At 44.3% G+C, this 21692-nt stretch overlaps 1 protein-coding gene across 3 annotated transcripts; it reads right to left on the reverse strand.

The window, feature by feature from the left end:
* Positions 1-669: 669 nt before the first annotated feature.
* Positions 670-6644, reverse strand: LOC123053850 (uncharacterized). Of its 3 annotated transcripts, none has more exons than XM_044477431.1 (6): positions 6347-6644; positions 4737-4871; positions 4139-4215; positions 2183-3982; positions 1860-2052; positions 670-1774 (listed from the first exon to the last, which is right to left on the reverse strand). In XM_044477431.1, exons 2-6 carry the CDS (start codon positions 4807-4809, stop codon positions 1077-1079), a joined length of 2841 nt encoding a protein of 946 aa, XP_044333366.1. In that variant the 5' UTR covers positions 4810-4871; positions 6347-6644; the 3' UTR covers positions 670-1076. The 3 variants fall into 3 exon arrangements, with proteins under 3 accessions (XP_044333366.1, XP_044333365.1, XP_044333364.1); XM_044477430.1 differs by having other exon boundaries at positions 6351-6643; XM_044477429.1 differs by lacking the exon at positions 6347-6644 and adding an exon at positions 4955-6267.
* Between the last annotated feature and the right edge of the window lie 15048 nt (positions 6645-21692).

Below are 21692 nucleotides of genomic sequence, written 5' to 3' on the forward strand. Positions count from 1 at the left end.
GAAGAAGCGGCCCAGCCACAAGTTCGACCCAGCAACCTGGGAACTGGGGGGATAAGAGTTGGTGTGTGTTAGGTGGAGAGGCATCGAGAATCATCTGGACTTGTACTCTCATCCCGATCCCCTTCTTCCTCCTCGAACCCTACCTCCCCTGAACTCCAATTCCTCCTGTACCACTATGAACTAGAGTAAATCGAGTTGAGGGACGTAACAGTCAGTATGAACGAACACGCCTGCTTGTAGTCTCACAAGAGAGGATAACCAGATGCAGAGTTCATATGTGAAAAAACAACCCAAGGAGTACCAGGAGGATAACTAAAGCTGGTGAGCAGTTGGTGGTTCCACATTAGTGCCTCAGCACCTTACAGTCAAACACATACACGCCAAACCATGCACCAGGTTACACTACAAAGTCAAGCGAAACATCTGCCCCAGCGCTTTGCTTAAACAAATACTGCTACACCTTGATATAACAAAAGTATCCTATCCAATCCAGGGTAGAAGAAGAATGTGCAGGGCCGACAAAAAGGACTCATTAGTCGTGCGTGGCCTTGTCTTGGCCCATGCTGTCATCTTGCGCACCAAAAATGATTCATCCTAGGTTTCATTAATTAATCCTGCTCTTAATCCGTACAGATTGACAAAAGCGATCATGACTGACAGATGCGTATATTCAATCCCTGCCAACATTATATTATATACTTAGGGAGCAGTGCTTTGTTAAGTCAAACACACATGCATGGGTCTTGCAAACTTTTTTCCATTCCTTTAAGGAGAGTTAGAATAATACTGAAACCACATGCCGCTGGAGCTGGTGACAGTAAAATATGCTACTACTGTGACAGTTAAAAGGAAAAACTAGTTGCCACATGGCTTGTGCAGAGCTGCACAATTGACATGCTTTGACCAAAAGGGCTGTAATACAATCTGTGGTGCGCTACAGGTATATGCAGAAGCAACTACTACGTGCGCTTGGGTTACAAGCTAGTAGTATGAAGATGCTGAAGGTTTCTCTCAGCACAACAAATTTAAGACCACTTCTCCTATGATAACAGCATCACACACAGAGCAGTTGCTTCCTACAGATTTGGCATTGGCATTGCGAGGTCTTGCTGTGGAAAACAAACTGTGAGATCCGCCACGGCTTCTCCGACTAGCTCCACCAACAGACCATCTGCAATCTGTTTTGTGATCTCATCCGCTTCCGACCTCGCTGATTTCATCCAGCCTCCTCCTTCCACCTCCTGGTGCACGATTCTTTCCAGCATCATTGCAGCATCGCCGTACTCGTTTGCCGCCAATCTGTCCACCCCGTAAAGCCAATCCCTCACATGGTTCCATACTTCTTCCCCTAGATCTTGAGACAGTGCCTCGCTCCGTGCTCCGAAGCATGCTTTACCCCACGGGTAGGTTCTTAGCAAGGCTTCCTGGCCAGTCTCAACCAATGCCATGTTTACACAATCGAAGAGAAGCTTTTGGTTCGACCTACGCTCCCTCGATTTAGCAGCCTCCTCCTTGCGGTCCAAGAACTTGTCACACAGTGCAGGATCAAGAGGACAATCAGCTGAATGCCAACCTGTGAAAACCATACTCACTTGTAGGTTGTCTAATCCAGCAGATGATAGTATCTTCTGTACAAGGGCATAACATTCTGATTCATTATCCTCTGCATTTGAGGAATTCAGATGATGCATGTGTAATGGAGAATGTGAGTATGTGTCCTCGCATGATAACGAGCAGGGAACAGACTCAATTGCACGAGATCGTAAGGCAACTCCTGTAACGTAATAAGAACAAATACTTAGTATGTATACCAACAGGAAACGACAGGCTCAACAATTAGAAAAGAAGGAAAAACTTACTCTCATTGCAGGCACTGGTACTTCTTGATGATTCAGGTTCATTAGTGTTGCTAGCTTCAAATGATGCATCCAGAACTGAAGTAGGACTAGGCTGATCGCGCATGCATTTTAGGCCACCGTTTGATGTGGGTTCATCAGTGTATCCACTAGGGCAGTCAGAAGACACAGGTGCTTCCATGGAACCAACATCCACCTGGTACATGTCAACAAGTTAGTAAGCACAACGATAATCTTTGCATCAAAAGCCCCATACTCATGGCCATGGCCGTAGACAACAAGCAAATAGTAAGGCATAAACAAAATAATTTGAGATTAATGCGTACATTTAAAGAACAATTTGTTTGTACGGTGGAATTGTCAGCTTTGTCCTTGCAAAATGCTATTTGCTCATCAAATTGAAGGTCACTATTGGTCTCTGATCGCTTGTCGTCAAGAAAAGTGACTTGAACCTTCTCACCAAAGCTATCAGAAGGAAGGGTGGTTTTCTCTTCTGCCAGCCTTTTACTTCTAGGGAAGAAAAAACTTGATACTTTCCCCTTGAATGATAATTTTCCTTTACCTTGCCTTGTATCCACCTTCGGTGTTTCACAGCCTTCAGAATTTGCAGACACCACCATGTTATCAAACATTGCTGATGACACCGGGAGAGATTTTGATCTCGCTAAATTTCTTGGAGAGCTCTCCCCAGTTTCATCCTCTCTTAATGTAGATACGGAACTAGCTTGCATGGCCAACTCATTTTTTGTGCCACACGACCGGCTACTTGAAGCAGAGTTTATTACAGCATCAGTTTCCTCTCTCTCAGTTTCTCTGATGGAGAGCATGTCACCCAGAGTTCTTGAGGTCCTTGGCAACTTTACTTCTTGACTGATCTCATCACATGCTACCGTTGTCCATCTCTCGGAAAGTCGCCTTTTGGCTTCTTTGATCACAGACGACTCAGCTGAATGTGAATGAGATGCCCTGCTATGAGTTGAAGATGAGTAAGTACTGCTATATCTTTTGATATAATCCCATGAATGCCGCGACACTGGACTGACTACCTCCGAGTCACTTAGGCTACCACCATCTTCATCAATGTTATCACCTTCTGACCTGCTTAAAGAGCTCTCATCTCCATTATACCCATTTGAGTATACAGAAGACAGTAGAGACTCATCCCGCCGCCGCCGATCTTCTGGCAGGTATTGAGCCGAAGCACCCGATACTTCTGTACATCCTAGGGTGGATGTACCATCTTGTAAATCACCAAGAAAGGCTGTCCGCTGAATCAGTTCAAATGGAGATGATCTGGGAGTTAGCCTGGCATGTGCTCTGTTAGGTTTCCCAGGACTTGGCTTTAGGACCACTATCCTGTTTGGCTTCGAGAAGGTATCTTCTGCTGAATGAGATCTCTTGTGTGACTTTCCCATTACAAAGTCATTTTCTTCATCAGCTTGGTGTGTTCTGCTTTCTCTTGCCCCTTTATTCTCAGCAGATTTAAATGGTTTCAAGACAGTAATGCGCTTTGTCTGAGGTGGTGCAGCCATTGTGTGTTGTCCATAGAGCGGGTTCGAGAAAACAGAGCTTGGTTCTTCAAGGAACTTTAGAAACAGATCCTTATTTGAACTTAGAACCTCCAGGGCTTCATGAAACTCCTTTGAATGAAGGAAATTTTCATCTGTGGCGAGGCGTTTTGCTTGTATGAACTTTTGTCGAACAACTTCTATCCTTTCGTCTCTCTTGTTTTGTGAAGACCTCAGTCCTGAAGAAGTTTGGTCCTGAAGATGATGTGTTCTTAATGGTTCTTCGCAGACTGCATACACATCCTTAAATTCTACTGTTTCCTTGGGGCCTGTGTGTTTGCCCCGTGTTGTTTTGCTGTAGAGGTGCTGCTCTTGCTGCTGCAGGGCCCTCTTTGTTGCTGCATACTTATCATGTGAATGACTTCTCCTCAAATTACTTTTGGCAGAATGTAATGCCTGTTCTTGAGCAGGTAGATCATCTTCAAGCCCCATCAACCTGGCAACAACACTTGGTGGTTTTCTCTTTGATTCCACTTCTTTGGCTATCTGGTTTGCTAGTAGCTTCTTCATGGGTGATGCATCTGATTTGCTGCTTAAAGAACTCCTAGTACTTGTCTCCTGCAGGGAAATTTGTATTAGAACAAAGAAGACAGAAAAATCTCACTTGCCAAAAAAAATAGTAGTTTCTTTGCTGCCGTATATTTACAAGAAATTTTGACCAGGATAAGTTAGGCAGTGCACCTATGACAAACTGAAACATGACATGGCACTCACCAGTTTATCCTCTATACAAACTTTAGCAGGATCAACGGTTCTCTTGATATCTGTCCGGCCTCTACGAACTGGAGAATCTGAAAGGTCAAGCTAAACCAAATAAATAGTTTGACAATGACACAAAAACAACCTACATGCCAGACAAAACAAGCTAACACAAAAAGAACACAGCCAACTTCAATATTTAGACCAGCGTGTTGCGAAGAAATAGAAGCAGCATTCTTTGCTATTTCAAACCTATGGAGCGAAAAACATCCAAAGGAAAAGACAAGCAAAATATGTCATCATCCAAAGGCGAAATGTCTACATTATGCAAAGCAATCATTTTCCATACAATGCCAATGCCATCTAGCGCCCACACAAGAGGGAGACTGGCAACATTTGTGCCAGCAAATGTCCAAAATATTAGAACCTAAGGCAGAAATGTACAAAATGCTACACCGCACCCACCACCAAGTAGTACCACATATATTGTAGAAAAGCAGCATTTATCTCAAGTAAAATGAAGCAGCTGACAACTGAATACGCACTACCGAATAAAAAAACCTTGCAGATCAACAACATTGCAAAAAATAAACATAAAGAGCAATTTACGTACCTTCTCTGTGAGCTCTGTCAGAGAGTGCCTTGGTGCTGGCCATCCCCGTGCTCAGGTCGAACAAGTTGATCATCGCCTTGTTCTGACTAAAACACTACCTCCGAGCACTACAACATCAGCAAAGCTTTGAGATTCCTGGAAAAAAAAACATAGTTACGGAAAGAAGTTAGGCGAAATGACACAGAGGACATGAAACATCACCAGCCACATGATTGTACCTGAGATCCGCAAGGCCAGCTAATCAATCAAGCTAACTAAATAACAAGAGCGTTTATAAGCCGCCGCCGGTACAAACAGCCAGCAGGGCAGCAATAGCGCAGAGTGGAGCGTCTTGGGAGGCTCTTAAGTAGCATTTGAAGCCTTAAAATTTGAACCTACGGGACATAAAGACTTAAAGAGGAGGCCTGGTGGTGTTACTGTAGCGCGATGCCGTCCTCACAGGAAAACCTGGACACACACATGGCTAAGGCTGGGTTTTTCGCAGGCGTTGGTAGGCCAGACGGGCGCAAGGAGAGCACAGTCGACGGCCCTGTTCTTGTTTAAAACCGAGAGAAGATGGCAAAATGGCGCGTCGAACGAAGCGATGAACGACTGTGCCTGGCGTCAGGAGGGGGCAAGTTGGAAAAGTGGAGATGCAGCAGCAGCCAACAGGGGCAGGGGGTAACATGATGCAGAGTGCATTGGATCGGGTTTAGCAACTCATGGCCATGATTACCATCCAAAGGAATCTTTGCAGGCGGCGAGAGAGGCTTTTTAAGGCTGCGCTTTTGCCGTCGTCAGATGAGAGATGATTTAGCAGGCACGGGCTCACATGAGAGAGAGAAAGGAGATCGGCTTTGCTTGCACACTTCATGGGACGATGAGAAGTTAAAAACTCGAGCTGCTGAGTTCAAAATGTTTCTGATACAAACTGTGGTGGATGAACGAGATGTAACCTTGGCGATGTACTCCAGAAAACTGTGGACCAGAGGAACGAGCCCTGAAGGCACAAAGCAAAAGAAAAAGGGGGAGCTGTCCGAGGAGCGTCTGCACTCTGCAGTCTTCTCCGCGGGGGAGAGGAGGAGAAACACCAAGAACTCGGAGCTTTCCACGCGGAATGCGGCTGAGTTCCCCGGTTTAGTCCGGGAATCGAGAGCTCCGGAGGCCGGGTACGCAGGCGGGGCAGGGAATCTGGCAGAGACAGGCGCGCGTCGGAGCAATAAATTCTCGGGCGCGGGAGCGGAAAGGGACGGGAGGAACTGGGGGCAAAAGCGGGCGCCTTTACGCCAGCATCGATGGCTAATTTCTGGTCCCGGGGATCATAAATCGAGCTCGGATCTCCACATTCCCTCCCTCCTGCGCACCGGGCCCGAAATTCCCTGGCGAAACCTAATAAAACCGCAAACAAACTCCTCGCCTGAGAAGAACACAACGGCCTGAATCGAATGCCGCCGCGCATCCGGCGCCCCATGGCCGAGTTCCGCGGTGGAGGAAGATGAACCCGAAACCAGATAAGGAGGAAGAAAAAATGCGCTACCAACAGAAAGGCGAGAAATCCTCGGCCAAAAGGATAGAATCCCGCCCATGTCGCGCGTTCCGGGGAAGGGGACGGGGGAGGAGGGAGGGCGCACCTACGGGGGAGCGGCGGCGAGCATTGGCCGGCGGCGGGGGGCGGAACAGCGAGCTGGTGCCACTGCTGCGCAGTGTGCAGTGGGAGCGGCGAATGGGACGGGAGGGAGGTTGGCGGAATTCACCCAGCTCCCTTCTGTCCCGTGAACTGTTGCTTTGTTGTGTTCTTGCTCCTCTCCCTTTCGCGTCTCTCGGATATCCTACCCGCTGCTCGTGTCGTGGGGGTGGATTGCGTGCGTCGCGTGGAATGGAGAAAAGGCGGTGATGATGAGCGAGCGAGGGGCGCGGATCGTGGAGTGGACGTGCAGTGGAGTGACAAGGAACATACGGAGCGTGGCATGGATTCCGGGACTACGCTGCGTGATCCGAATGTGCCGTGCGTAGAAATTTATTATGGTTTCTTGTATCTTCGGCCACCATGGTGGTACGTTGCAATCGTCGTGCCGTAGATGTAGTACGAGTGCATTTACTCGCCGTGGCTGCTGTACTACCTGCATTTCTGTTTGTAGAAGGTGTTGTTTCAACCTTTTGAATTATTAAGGGCATCTCCAACGCTGCCTTCGAAATGGACGCGGTATTCGACCGCGATCGGTCGAGACGAGTCCGCGGACAGTGATGAAAGAGTTGGACATCTAATCTTATTATCTTTTTATTGAAAAAGGCTTTCGCCCCGCTTTATAGTTAATAAATTCAACTGCCAGAGCCACACAGGATACAAATGTTCACGCAACACACACACAGTAACATAAAAGAGCGACAACAAGTACTGAGGTTCTGCTGAGGGCACAGCTCAACAAGCCCAAAAAAGAAGAACACAAAGAGGGGGAGGAGCACGGCACGGCTCCTAATCCGGCTCAGGGGGCGGTGGAGGAAGCGGCGGCGATAAGCGGACTGCCATCGAGCAAAGGTCGGCGATGAAGGCAGAGATGGCATCACGGTCCTGGGGGCGGCTAAGCGGCCGCCAAAGCTGCAAGTAACCAGACAGTTTGAAAAGAGCGTCAGCAGCACGTCGAAGCGGAATGCGCTGAATCACACGTTTATTGCGGATCGTCCAGAGGGTCCAGGCGAGGACCCCAATCTCCAACCACCTAATGTGGCGAGTATGCAGGGGGAGGCCTGGAGTTCTGCGAACAAGTCGGGGAAATTGGTGTGGCACCAATAGCCGCCAACCACCTCTCTAAAGCAGCTCCAAAAAAATTGGGCGGACACACAAGAGAAGAAAATGTGATTCGAGTCTTCCGGGATGCCACAGAGCGGACAAAGACCGTTACCAGGACCATTGCGCTTTCGGACCTCCACACCGGACGGGGTCCGGCCGCGGATCCATTGCCACATGAAGATCCTAATCTTCAGAGGTAGGCGAATGGACCACACCATCGTAAGAGGAAGGGGGCGGTGGAGACGACAATGGCCCGGTAGAGGGACTTGGTGGAGAATTGGCCCGACGGCTCCAAACGCCACCGAACGTGATCAGGGCCTGCTTCTACATCCGGCTCGTGAAGGGCAATACAGTCAAGCAAATCGTGCTAGGCGACAGTTGAAGGAAATATGCCCTAGAGGCAATAATAAAGTTGTTATATTATATTTCCTTATATCATGATAAATGTTTATTATTCATGATAGAATTGTATTAACCGGAAACTTGATACATGTGTGAATACATAGACAAAACACGGTGTCCCTAGTAAGCCTCTACTAGACTAGCTCGTTAATCAAATAGGTTAAGTTTCCTAACCATAGACATGTGTTGTCATTTGATGAATGGGATCACATCATTAGGAGAATGATGTGATGAACATGACCCATCCGTTAGCTTAGCATATTGATCGTTTAGTTTTATTGCTATAGCTTTCTTCATGTCATATACATATTCCTTTGACTATGAAGATTATGCAACTCCCGGATACCGGAGGAATGCCTTGTGTGCTATCAAACGTCACAACGTAACTGGGTGATTATAAAGATGCTCTACAGGTATCTCTGAATGTGTTTGTTGGGTTGTCATAGATTGAGATTAGGATTTGTCGGAGAGGAATCTCTCGGCCCTCTCGGTAATACACATCATAAGAAGCCTTGCAAGCAAAGTGACTAATGAGTTAGTTGCGGGATGATGTATTACGGAACGAGCAAAGAGAGTTGCCGGTAACGAGATTGAACTAGGTATGAAGATACCGACGATCGAATCTCGGGCAAGTAACATACCGATGACAAAGGGAATAACGTATGTTGTCATTACGGTTTGACCGATAAAGATCTTCGTAGACTATGTAGGAACCATTATGGGCATCCAGGTTCCACTGTTGGTTATTAACCGGAGAGGTGTCTCGGTCATGTCTACATAGTTCTCGAACCCGTAGGGTCCGCACGCTTAACGTTCGATGACGGTTTTGTATTATATGAGTTATATGATTTGGTGACTGAATGTTGTTCGGAGTCCTGGATGAGATCACGGACACGACGAGGAGTCTCGAAATGGCTGAGAGGTAAAGATTCATATATAGGACGATAGTATTCGGACACCGGAAGTGTTTCGGGGATATCGGGTACGTATCGGGTCACCGGAAGGGGTTCCGGGCAACCCCCGATAAACTATATGGGCCTAATGGGACAAGAGAGGGACAGACCAGCCCCTAAGGGGCTGGTGTGCCCCCTATAGGCCGAAATAAGGGGGAAGGGAAAGGAGGGAAGGGAGAAGGAAAGGGGAGGATTCGGCCTCCCCCTTCCTTCTCTCCTCCCTCCTCCTTCCTTCCCCCTCCGGATGAATATGGAAGGGGGAGGCCGAATTGGGAGGCGCCCAAGTAGGATTCCTCCTACTTGGGGCGCCTCCTTGGCTGCCTCTCCTCCCCTCCAACCTATATATATGAGGGGGGGGGGCACCACTAGAACACACAACATTGATTCCTAGCCGTGTGCGGCATCCCCCTCCACAGTTTACGCCTACGATCATATTCACGTAGTGCTTAGGCGAAGCCCTGCGCGGATTACTTCACCATCACCGTCACCACACCGCCTTGCTGACGGAACTCTCCCTCGACACTTTGCTGGACCAAGAGTTCGAGGGACGTTATCGAGCTGAACGTGTGCAGAACTCGGAGGTGCCGTACGTTTGATGCTTGATCGGTCGGAGCAAGAAGAAGTTCGACTACATCAACCGCGTTGTCAAACGTTTCCGCTTTCGGTCTACGAGGGTACGTGGACACACTCTTCCCCTCTCGTTGCTATGCATCTATAGATAGATCTTGCATGAGCGTAGGAATATTTTTGAAATTGCATGTTACGTTTCCCATCAAACCCCACATAGGGTGAGGAAGTAGGGTCTGATCTCCCTATTAATGTTAACGGCAGTTCGACCGCAGGACACCATCTGCATCACGCGGGTGACCCAACGGTCATCGAAGCCTTTTCGGAGCAAAACTTCCCAAAGGAATGACCAGCTGATTATATCGTAGGCCTTATGGAAATCAATCTTCAGGAAGACCGCCTTGAGGTGTTTCGCGCGGATCTCGTGGAGGACTTCATGAAGGACTAGAACCCCGTCCAGGATATAATGGCCTTGGATGAAGGCCGATTGATTGGGGTGGGTAATGCAATCCACAAGCAGGGTCACCCTATTGGCGTACCCTTTCGCCAGAATACGGAAGATCACGTTGATCACCGTGATCGGTCGAAACTGTCGAATGTCGGATGCCCCAGGCACTTTCGGAATCGGCGAGATAATCCCGAAATTGAGGCGGCCGAGGTCAATGGATCCCACATAGAATTCATCGAAGATGGCCATGATCTCGGGTTTGATCACATTCCAAATAGTCTGGAAAATTTTCACCGGAAGGCCGTCGGGCCCGGGGCCGATGTTGGGTTCATGCCTCTAATGGCCCCCCAGACCTCGCCCTCGGAAAAGGGAGCGGTCAGGGCAGCGTTCTCCGCAGGGGAGACTCGTCTTTTTGTAAGTCTGCAAGCTCAAAATAACAACATATTAAACCGTAGATGATTGAAAACATTCGACGACAGTAGTTCTAATTTAAATACTACTCCCTCCGTCCCAAAAATAAGTGTCTTGACCTTACTATAAATTTACACTAGGTTAGTATAAAACTAAGACACTTATTTTGGAATGCAGGGAGTATTACAATCCAATTAAGTTGCCTAGAAAGCCGGTCCAGTTGTGTCTGCACGACGGTGGAAGGCTTCAACTTCCCATTGGTCAGGTAAGCGACTTTCTCCTTCGTCGGCTCCGCGGCGAGGGCCTTGCCGGCGTTTGACAGCTGGTTGGCCTCCTCGAGCGGCGATTTTCGGCCATGGATCTTGCGGTGGTCGAGCTCAACGGTGTGCAACGGAGGAGTGCAAGGGGCGCTTGGTAGCTGAAGCGCGGAGAATAAGTGTTAAAAATCCTAAGAAAAATTGTAAACATTGTTGGATGTTTCATCTGAAGGAAATATGCCCTAGAGGCAATAATAAAGTTGTTATTTATATTTCCTTATATCATGATAAATGTTTATTATTCATGCTACTAGATTGTATTAACCGGAAACTTAGTACATGTGTGAATACATAGACAAACAGAGTGTCACTAGTATGCCTCTACTTGACTAGCTCGTTAATCAAAGATGGTTAAGTTTCCTAGCCATAGACATGAGTTGTCATTTGATGAACGGGATCACATCATTAGAGAATGATGTGATTGACTTGACCCATCTGTTAGCTTAGCACTATGATCGTTTAGTTTATTGCTATTGCTTTCTCCATAACTTATACATGTTCCTATGACTATGAGATTATGCAACTCCCGAATACCGGAGGAACACTTAGTGTGCTATCAAATGTCACAACGTAACTAGGTGATTATAAAGATTCTCTACAGGTGTCTCCGATGGTGTTTGTTGATTGGCATAGATCGAGATTAGGATTTGTCACTCCGATTGTCGGAGAGGTATCTCTGGGCCCTCTCGGTAATGCACATCACTACAAGCCTTGCAAGCAATGTGACTAATGAGTTAGTTGCGGGATGTTGCATTATGGAACGAGTAAAGAGACTTGCTAATAACGAGATTGAACTAGGTATTATGATACCGACGATTGAATCTCGGGCAAGTAACATACCGATGACAAAGGGAACAACGTATGTTGTTATGCGGTTTGACCAATAAAGATCTTAGTAGAATATGTAGGAACCAATATGAGCATCCAGGTTCCGCTATTGGTTATTGACCGGAGATGAGTTTCGGTCATGTCTACATAGTTCTCGAACCCATAGGGTCCGCACGCTTAACGTTCGATGACGATCGGTATTATGAGTTTATGTGTTTTGATGTACCGAAGGTAGTTCGGAGTCCCAGATGTGATCACAGACATGACGAGGAGTCTCAAAAAGGTCGAGACATGAAGATTGTTATATTGGAAGGTTATGTTTGGACACCAGAATGGTTTCGGATGAGTTCGGGCATATACCGGAGTACCGGGGGGGGTTACCGGAACCCCCCGGGGGCTTAATGGGCCTACATGGGCTTTAATGGAAGAGAGAGGAGGCGGCCAAGAGGAGGGGCGCCCCCCCAAAGCCCAATCCAAATTGGGGAGGGGGGCCGGTCCGCCTTTCCTTCTTCCCCTCTTCCCCTTCCTTCCCCCTCCTAGTTGGACTAGGAAAGGGGGGAAACCTACTCCTAGTAGGAGTAGGAATCCCCCTTGGGGTCTCACCATGAGGCCGGCCGGCCCCTCCTCCCCTCCTTTATATACGGGGGAGGGGGCACCCCATATACACACAAGTTGATTTCTTAGCCGTGTGCGGTGCCCCCCTCCACAGATTTCCACCTCAGTCATATTGTCGTAGTGCTTAGGCGAAGCCCTGCGTCGGCAACTTCATCATCACCGTCAACACACCGTCGTGCTGACGAAACTCTCCCTCGGCCTCAGCTGGATCTAGAGTTCGAGGGACGTCACCGAGCTGAACGTGTGCAGATCGCGGAGGTGCCGTGCGTTCGGTACTTGATCGGTTGGATCGCGTAGATGTTTGACTACATCAACCGCGTTACTTAACGCTTCCGCTTTCGGTCTATGAGGGTACGTAGACACACTCTCCCCTCTTGTTGCTATGCATCCCTAGATAGATCTTGCGTGATCGTAGGAAATTTTTTGAAATACTGCGTTCCCCAACAGTGGCATCCGAGCCAGGTCTATGCGTAGATGTTATATGCACGAGTAGAACACAAAGGAGTTGTGGGCGTGGGTATATACATATTGCTCGCCGACACTAGTTGTTTCTTGATTCGGCGGTATTGTTGGATGAAGCGACCCGGACCGACATTACATGACCGCGTTCATGAGATTGGTTCTACCGACGTGCTTTACACAAAGGTGGCTGGCGGGTGTCAGTTTCTCCAAGTTTAGTTGAATCGGATTCAATGAACAGGGTTCTTTCTGAAGATCAAAAAGCAATCACTATACCACGTTGTGGTTTTTGATGCGTAGGTAAGAACGGTTCTTGCTAAGCCCGTAGCAGCCACGTAAAACTTGCAACAACAAAGTAGAGGACGTCTAACTTGTTTTTGCAGGGCATGTTGTGATGTGATATGGTCAAGACGTGATTATATAAATTGTTGTATGAGATGATCATGTTTTGTAACACAGTTATCGGAAACTGGCAGGAGCCATATGGTTGTCACTTTATTGTATGAAATGCAATCGCCATGTAATTGCTTTATTATCACTAAGCGGTAGCGATAGTCGTAGAAGTAATAGTTGGCGAGACGACAACGATGCTACGATGGAGATTGATACGTCCATTTTGCATCATGCTTTTATATCGATATTTATTGCATTATGGGCTATTATTACACATTATGTCACAATACTTATGCCTATTCTCTCTTATTTTACAAGGTTAACATAAGGAGGGAGAATGCCGGCAGCTGGAATTCTGGGCTGGAAAAGGAGCAAATATTAGAGACCTATTCCGCACAACTTCAAAAGTCCTGAAACTCCATGAAAGTTATTTTTGGAAATAATAAAAAATAGTGAGCGGAAGAAATACGTCAGGGGGGCCTCCACCTATCCACGAGGGTGGGGGCGCGCCCTACCCCCTGGGCACGCCCCCTGCCTCGTGGCCCCCCTGTTGGCCCTCTGGTGGCCATCTTCTGCTATATGAAGTCTTTCGTCCGAAGAAAAATCACAAGCAAGCTTTCGGGACGAGACTCCGCCGCCACGAGGCGGAACCTTGGCGGAACCAATCTAGGGCTCCGGCAGAGCTGTTCTGCCGGGGACACTTCCCTCCGGGAGGGGGAAATCATCGCCATCGTCATCACCAACGCTCCTCTCATCGGGAGAGGGCAATCTCCATCAACATCTTCACCAGCACCATCTCCTCTCAAACCCTAGTTCATCTCTTGTATCCAGTTCTTGTCTCTAAGTCTAGGATTGGTACCTGTAGGTTGCTAGTAGTGTTGATTACTCCTTGTAGTTGATGCTAGTTGGTTTATTTGGTGGAAGATCATATGTTCAGATCCTATATGCATATTAATACTCCTCTGATTATGAACATGAACATGCTTTGTGAGTAGTTACGTTTGTTCCCGAGGACATGGGAGAAGTCTTGCTATTAGTAGTCATGTGAATTTGGTATTCGTTTGATATTTTGATGAGATGTATGTTGTCTCTCCTCTAGTGGTGTTATGTGAACGCCGACTACATAACACTTCACCGTTATTTGGGCCTAGAGGAAGGTATTGGGAAGTAATAAGTAGATGATGGGTTGCTAGAGTGACAGAAGCTTAAACCCTAGTTTATGCGTTGCTTCGTAAGGGGCTGGTTTGGATCCATATGTTTCATGCTATGGTTAGGTTTACCTTAATACTTTTGTTGTAGTTGCGGATGCTTGCAATAGAGGTTAATCATAAGTGGGATGCTTGTTCAAGTAAGAACAGCACCCAATCACCGGTCCACCCACATATCAAATTATCAAAGTACCGAACGCGAATCATATGAACGTGATGAAAACTAGCTTGAAGATAATTCCCATGTGTCCTCGGGAGCGCTTTTCTCTATATAAGAGTTTGTCCAGGCTTGTCCTTTGCTACAAAAAGGATTGGGCCACCTTGCTGCACTTTATTTACTTTTGTTACTTGTTGCTCGTTACCAATTATCCTATCACAAAACTATCTGCTACCTATAATTCCAGTGCTTGCAGAGAATACCTTGCTGAAAACCGCTTATCATTTCCTTCTGCTCCTCGTTGGGTTCGACACTCTTACTTATCGAAAGGAGTACGATAGATCCCCTATACTTGTGGGCCATCAAGACTCTTTTCTGGCGCCGTTGCCGGGGAGTGAAGCGCCTTTGGTAGGTGGAATTTGGTAAGGAAAAATTTATATAGTCTGCTGAAATTTACTATCACTTGTTACTATGGAAAGTAATCCTCTGAGGGGCTTGTTCGGGGTATCTTCACCCCGACCAGTAGAGCAAACAGTTGCTCCTCAACCTACTGAACCTACTGAAAATGAAAATGTCTACTTTGAAATTCCTTCGGGTATGTTAGAAAAACTGCTAGCTAATCCTTTTGCAGGAGATGGAACAATGCATCCTGATGAGCACCTAATTTATGTGGATGAAGTTTGTGGATTATTTAAGCTTGCAGGTATACCCGATGATGTTGTTAAGAAGAAGGTCTTCCCTTTATCTTTAAAGGGAGATGCATTGACATGGTATAGGCTATGTGATGATACGGGGTCATGGAACTACAAATGATTGAAATTGGAATTTCATCAGAAGTTTTATCCTATGCATCTTGTTCATCGTGATCGCAATTATATATATAATTTTTGGCCTCACGAAGGATAAAGTATCGCTCAAGCTTGGGGGAGGCTTAAATCAATGTTATATTCATGCCCCAATCATGAGCTCCCAAGAGAAATAATTATTCAAAGTTTTTATGCTCGGCTTTCTGATAACAATCGCACCATGCTCGATACTTCTTGTGCTGGCTCTTTTATGATGAAGACTATTGAATTCAAATGGAATTTATTGGAAATAATTAAACGCAACTCTGAAGATTGGGATCTCGACGAAGGTAAGGAGTCAGGTATGACACCTAAGTTTGATTGTGTTAAATCTTTTATGGATACCGATGTTTTCCGTAAATTTAGCACTAAATATGGACTTGACTCTGAGATAGTAGCTTCTTTCTGTGAATCTTTTGCTGCTCACGTTGATCTCCCTAGGGAGAAGTGGTTTAAATATCATCCTCCCATAGAAGTAAAAGTAGCTGCACCTATTAAAGTTGAAGAAAAGACTATCACTTATAATGATCCTATTGTTCCTACAGCTTATGTTGAAAAACCACCTTTCCCTGTTAGAATAAAGGATCATGCTAAAGCTTCAACTGTGGTTCGTAAAAGCAATATTAGAACCTGTACACCTCCTGAGCAAGTTAAAGTTGAACCTAATATTGCTATTGTTAAAGATCTCTTGTCTGATAATATTGATGCGCATGTTATTCATTTCCGTGATGAAACTGCTAGAATTGCCAAACCTTGTGCTAAAGATAAACATAGACTTGTGGTAGGCATGCCTGTTATTTCTGTTAAAATAGGAGATCATTGTTATCATGGCTTATGTGATATGGGTGCCAGTGCTAGTGCAATACCTATTGACTTATACAAAGAAATTATGCACGATATTGCACCTACTGAGTTAGAAGATATTGATGTCACAATTAAACTTGCCAATAGAGATACTATTTCACCAATGGGAATTGTTAGAGATGTTGAAGTCTTGTGTGGGAAAACTAAATATCCTGCTGATTTTCTTGTTCTTGGTTCCCCACAAGATAGCTTTTGTCCTATTATATTTGGTAGACCCTTCTTGAACACTGTTAATGCTAAGATAGACTGCGAAAAGGATGTTGTTACTATTGGTTTGGGTGATATGTCTCATGAGTTTAATTTCTCTAAATTTAGTAGACAACACCGTGAAGAGGAATTGCCTAGTAAGGATGAAATTATTGGTCTTGCTTCTATTGCCATACCTCCTAGTGATCCTTTAGAACAATATTTGCTAGACCATGAAAATGATATATTTATGAATGAAAGAAGGGAAATAGATGAAGTATTCTTTAAACAGGAACCTATCCTGAAACACAATTTTCCTGTTGAAATCCTAGGGGATCCTCCTGCACCCAAGGGTGATCCCGCGTTTGAGCTTAAACCGCTACCTGATACTCTTAAATATGCTTATCTTGATGAGAAAAAGATATATCGTGTTATTATTAGTGTTAACCTTTCAGAGCATGAAGAAGAGAGATTATTGAAAACTCTGAAGAAGCACCGTGCTGCTATTGGATATACTCTTGATGATCTTAAGGGCATTAGTCCCACTCTATGTCAACACAAAATAAATTTGGAGAAAGATGCCAAACCAGTTCGTGATCACCAACGACGGCTGAATCCTAAGTTGAAAGAAGTGGTAAGAAAGGAAACACTAAAGCTCCTTGAGGCAGGTATTATTTATCCCGTTGCTGATAGTCAGTGGGTAAGTCCTGTCCATTGTGTTCCTAAGAAAGGAGGTATTACTGTCGTTCCTAATGATAAAGCTGAATTGATCCCCCAAAGAATTATTACAGGTTATAGGATATAATTGATTTTCGCAAATTAAATAAAGCTACTAAAAAGGATCATTACCCCTTACCCTTTATTGATCAAATGCTAGAAAGATTATCTAAACATACACATTTTTGCTTTCTAGATGGTTATTCTGGTTTCTCTCAAATACCTGTGTCAGCTGATGATCAATCAAAGACCACTTTTACTTGCCCTTTCGGTACTTTTGCTTATAGAGGTATGCCTTTTGGTTTATGTAATGCACCTGCTACCTTTCAAAGATGCATGATGGCTATATTCTCTGACTTTTGTGAAAAGATTTGTGAGGTTTTCATGGACGATTTCTCCGTTTATGGATCCTCTTTTGATGATTGCTTGAGCAACCTTGATCAAGTTTTGCAGAGATGTGAAGAAACTAATCTTGTTTTGAATTGGGAAAAGTGCCACTTTATGGTTAATGAAGGTATTGTCTTGGGGCATAAAGTTTCCGAAAGAGGTATTGAAGTTGATAAAGCCAAGGTTGATGCTATTGAAAAGATGCCATGTCCCAAGGACATCAAAGGTATAAGAAGTTTCCTTGGTCACGCCGGCTTTTATAGGAGGTTCATTAAGGACTTCTCAAAAATTTCTCGGCCTCTGACTAATTTACTACAAAAAGATATATCATTTGTCTTTGATGATGATTGTGTAGAAGCATTTGAAATACTTAAGAAAGCATTGATCTCTGCACCTATTGTTCAGCCACCTGATTGGAATTTACCTTTTGAAATTATGTGTGATGCTAGTGATTATGCTGTAGGTGCTGTTCTAGGGCAAATAGTTGATAAGAAATTAAATGTTATCCAATATGCTAGCAAAACTCTAGACAATGCTCAAAGAAATTATGCTACTACTGAAAAAGAATTCTTAGCAGTTGTATTTGCATGTGATAAGTTCAGACCTTATATTGTTGATTCTAAAGTAACTATTCACACTGATCATGCTGCTATTAAATATCTTATGGAAAAGAAAGATGCTAAACCTAGACTTATTAGATGGGTTCTCCTGCTACAAGAATTTGATTTGCATATTATTGATAGAAAAGGAGCTGAGAACCCCGTCGCGGACAACTTGTCTAGGTTAGAAAATGTTCTTAATGACCCACTACCTATTGATGATAGCTTCCCTGATGAACAATTAAATGTCATAAATACTACCCGTACTGCTCCTTGGTATGCTAATTATGCTAATTACATCGTTGCTAAATTTATACCACCTAGTTTCACATACCAGCAAAAAAAAGTTTTTCTATGACTTGAGACATTACTTTTGGGATGACCCACATCTTTATAAAGAAGGAGTAGATGGTGTTATTAGACGTTGTGTACCTGAGCATGAACAGGAACAGATCCTACGCAAGTGTCACTCCGAGGCTTATGGAGGACACCACGCTGGAGCCAGAACTGCACCTAAGGTATTGCAATCCGGTTTTTATTGGCCTACTCTCTTCAAGGATGCCCGTAAGTTTGTCTTGTATTGTGATGAATGTCACAGAATTGGTAATATTAGTAGACGTCAAGAAATGTCTATGAATTATTCACTTGTTATTGAACCATTTGATGTTTGGGGCTTTGATTATATGGGACCTTTTCCTGCCTCTAATGGATACACACATATTTTAGTTGCTGTTGATTACGTTACTAAGTGGGTAGAAGCTATTCCAACTAGTAGTGTTGATGATAACACTTCTATTTAAATGCTTAAAGAAGTTATTTTTCCGAGGTTTGGAGTCCCTAGATATTTAATGACTGATGGTGGTTCACATTTTATTCATGGTGCTTTCCGAAAAATGCTTGCTAAATATGATGTTAATCATAGAATTGCATCTCCTTATCACCCACAGTCTAGTGGTCAAGTAGAATTGAGCAATAGAGTGCTCAAATTAATTTTGCAAAAGACTGTCAATAGATCTAGAAAGAATTGGTCCAAGAAACTTGATGATGCATTATGGGCCTATAGAACTGCATATAAAAATCCTATGGGTATGTCTCCACATAAAATGGTTTATGGAAAAGCATGTCACTTACCTCTTGAACTAGAACATAAGGCTTATTGGGCTATTAAAGAGCTCAACTATGATTTCAAACTTGCCGGTGAGAAGAGGTTATTTGACATTAGCTCACTTGATGAATGGAGAACCCAAGCTTATGAGAATGCCAAATTGTTTAAAGAAAAAGTTAAAAGATGGCATGACAAAAGGATACAAAAGCGTGAGTTTAATGTAGGTGATTATGTATTGCTATACAACTCTCGTTTAAGATTTTTTGCAGGAAAACTTCTCTCTAAATGGGAAGGTCCTTACGTTATCGAGGAGGTCTATCGTTCCGGTGCCATAAAAATCAACAACTTCGAAGGCACAAATCCGAAGGTGGGGAACGGTCAAAGAATCAAACATTATATCTCAGGTAATCCTATGAATGTTGAAACCAATGTTATTGAAACCGTAACCCCGGAGGAATACATAAGGGACACTTTCCGGAACGTTTCAGACTCCGAAAAGGAATAGGTATGTGGTACGGTAAGTAAACCGACTCCAAAACAGTTCTAAAGGCAATTTTTCTCCGTTTTGGAATATTTAGAAAAATAGAAAAATAAGAAGCAGTCCGGGAAGGACACGAGGCCTCCACGAGGGTGGAGGGCGCTCCCTACCCCCCTGGGCGCGCCCCCCTACCTCGTGGGCACCTCGTGTGCTCTCCGGACTCCGTTTTGTTGCACGATACGTAGTTTCGTCGGTAAAAATTCATTATATAATCTCCCAAAGGTTTTGACTCCCGTATCACGCAATTGTCTTCTGTTCTTCCTTGGAGTTGTTGCTGCTGCAGATTAGAGCAAGATATCTTCTCAAGAGTCAGTCGGGGAGAGCCGGGTGTCTCATCCGGCATCGAGACCAAGGAAAAACAGCGATGCTGACCACTTTGGGCCAGCAACGGAGGAAGAGATGGAGGCTGATTTGATGAGGATGGATGCCATGGAGGAGGATCAAGAAGTCACTTCTCGCTTCCGGGCTGGATTCACGATGGGGGAACTACAGAGCTCAGCTATTCCAAACTCGGTTATCCCTTCCAATGTTAGATTTCTTTCTTATGAAAATATGAAGAAGAGTGCCACTTGTTCTTCCGCAGCTATGTGACACCCTTGGGTGCAAGGAGCTTTAGCCATTACAGGGAAGCTTCATAAGGAGATAATGGATCTCAAGCAGCAACTCAATAAGCTCGAGGAAGAGAATCGTATCCTGAGGGGCATTATCGCCAAGAATATCACATCACCATCCCGAAGAAGGAGACATAATCACATGGGTATGGGAACTCCCCTTGGCAACTGCCAAGCTTGGGGGAGATGCCCCGGTATCGTATCACCACCACATCTCCTATCTTTACTATTTTTCTTAGTTCGATCCTTTTAGTAGTATCTTGATCTAGTAGAATAAAGTTTTAGTATGATCTAATTTTGAGTTTTGCTTTATGATCCCTCTATGTAATCGAGTCTGTGAGTTATATATAATAAAGATTAGTGTTGAGTCAAGGGCTTGATTATCTAGCTATGATCTTGAGTGAATAAAAGAATAAAAAGGAATAAAAAAGAGATCATATTGATCTTATGGAGAGTAATGACTTCACATAGAAAGAGTATGATGATTAAAAATTGTTGGGAGTTGGCAAACATAGCTTTGGTCATCGTTGCAATTAATAGGAAGTAAGAAAGAAAGAGAGGTTTCACATATAAATATACTATCTTGGACATCTTTTATGATTGGGAGCACTCATTAAAATATGACATGCTAAAGAGTTGATGTTGGACAAGGAAGACAATGTAATGGGTTATGTTTTCTTATATCTGAGATAAAGTATATTGTCATGGATCATCCAGCATGTTGAGCTTGCCTTTCCCCCTCATGCTAGCCAAATTCTTTGCACCAAATAGAGATACTACTTGTGCTTCCAAAAACCCTTAAACCAGTTTTGCCATGAGAGTCCACCATACCTACCTATGGATTGAGTAAGATCCTTCAAGTAAGTTGTCATCGGTGCAAGCAATAAAAATTGCTCTCTAAATATGTATGATTGATTGGTGTGGAGGAAATAAGCTTTATATGATCTTGTGATGTGGAAGAAATAAAAGCGACGGACTGCATAATAAAGGTCCATATCACAAGTGGCAATATAAAGTGACGTTCTTTCGCATTAAGATTTTGTGCATCCAACCTTGAAAGCGCATGGCAACCTCTGCTTCCCTATGCGAAGGGCCTATCTTTTATTATAACCTTCTACCTAATGCAAGAGTCATGGTGATCTTCACCTTTCCTTTTTACATTTTATCCTTTGGCAAGCACAATGTGTTGGAAAGATCCTGATAGATATATCTAATTGGATGTAAGTTAGCATGAACTATTATTGTTGACATTACGCTTGAGGTAAAAGGTTGGGAGGCAAAACTATAAGCCCCTATCTTTCTTTGTGTCCGGTTAAAACTCTGTAACCACAAGTATTGCGTGAGTGTTAGCAATTATGAAAGACTAAATGATAGTTGAGTATGTGGACTTGCTAGAAAGCTCTGACATAGACTCTTTCTGATGTTATGATAAATTGCAATTGCTTCAATGACTGAGATTATAGTTTGTTAGTTCTCAATAAAGTTTCGGATTCATACTTTGAATTGTGAATAGATTATTACTTGAGCATAAGAAATCATATGACAATATCCATATATGTAGCTGTTATGAGAATAATCA

This window comes from Triticum aestivum, chromosome 2D (assembly GCF_018294505.1).
Source record: "Triticum aestivum cultivar Chinese Spring chromosome 2D, IWGSC CS RefSeq v2.1, whole genome shotgun sequence".
NCBI classification, from domain to species: domain Eukaryota; kingdom Viridiplantae; phylum Streptophyta; class Magnoliopsida; order Poales; family Poaceae; genus Triticum; species Triticum aestivum.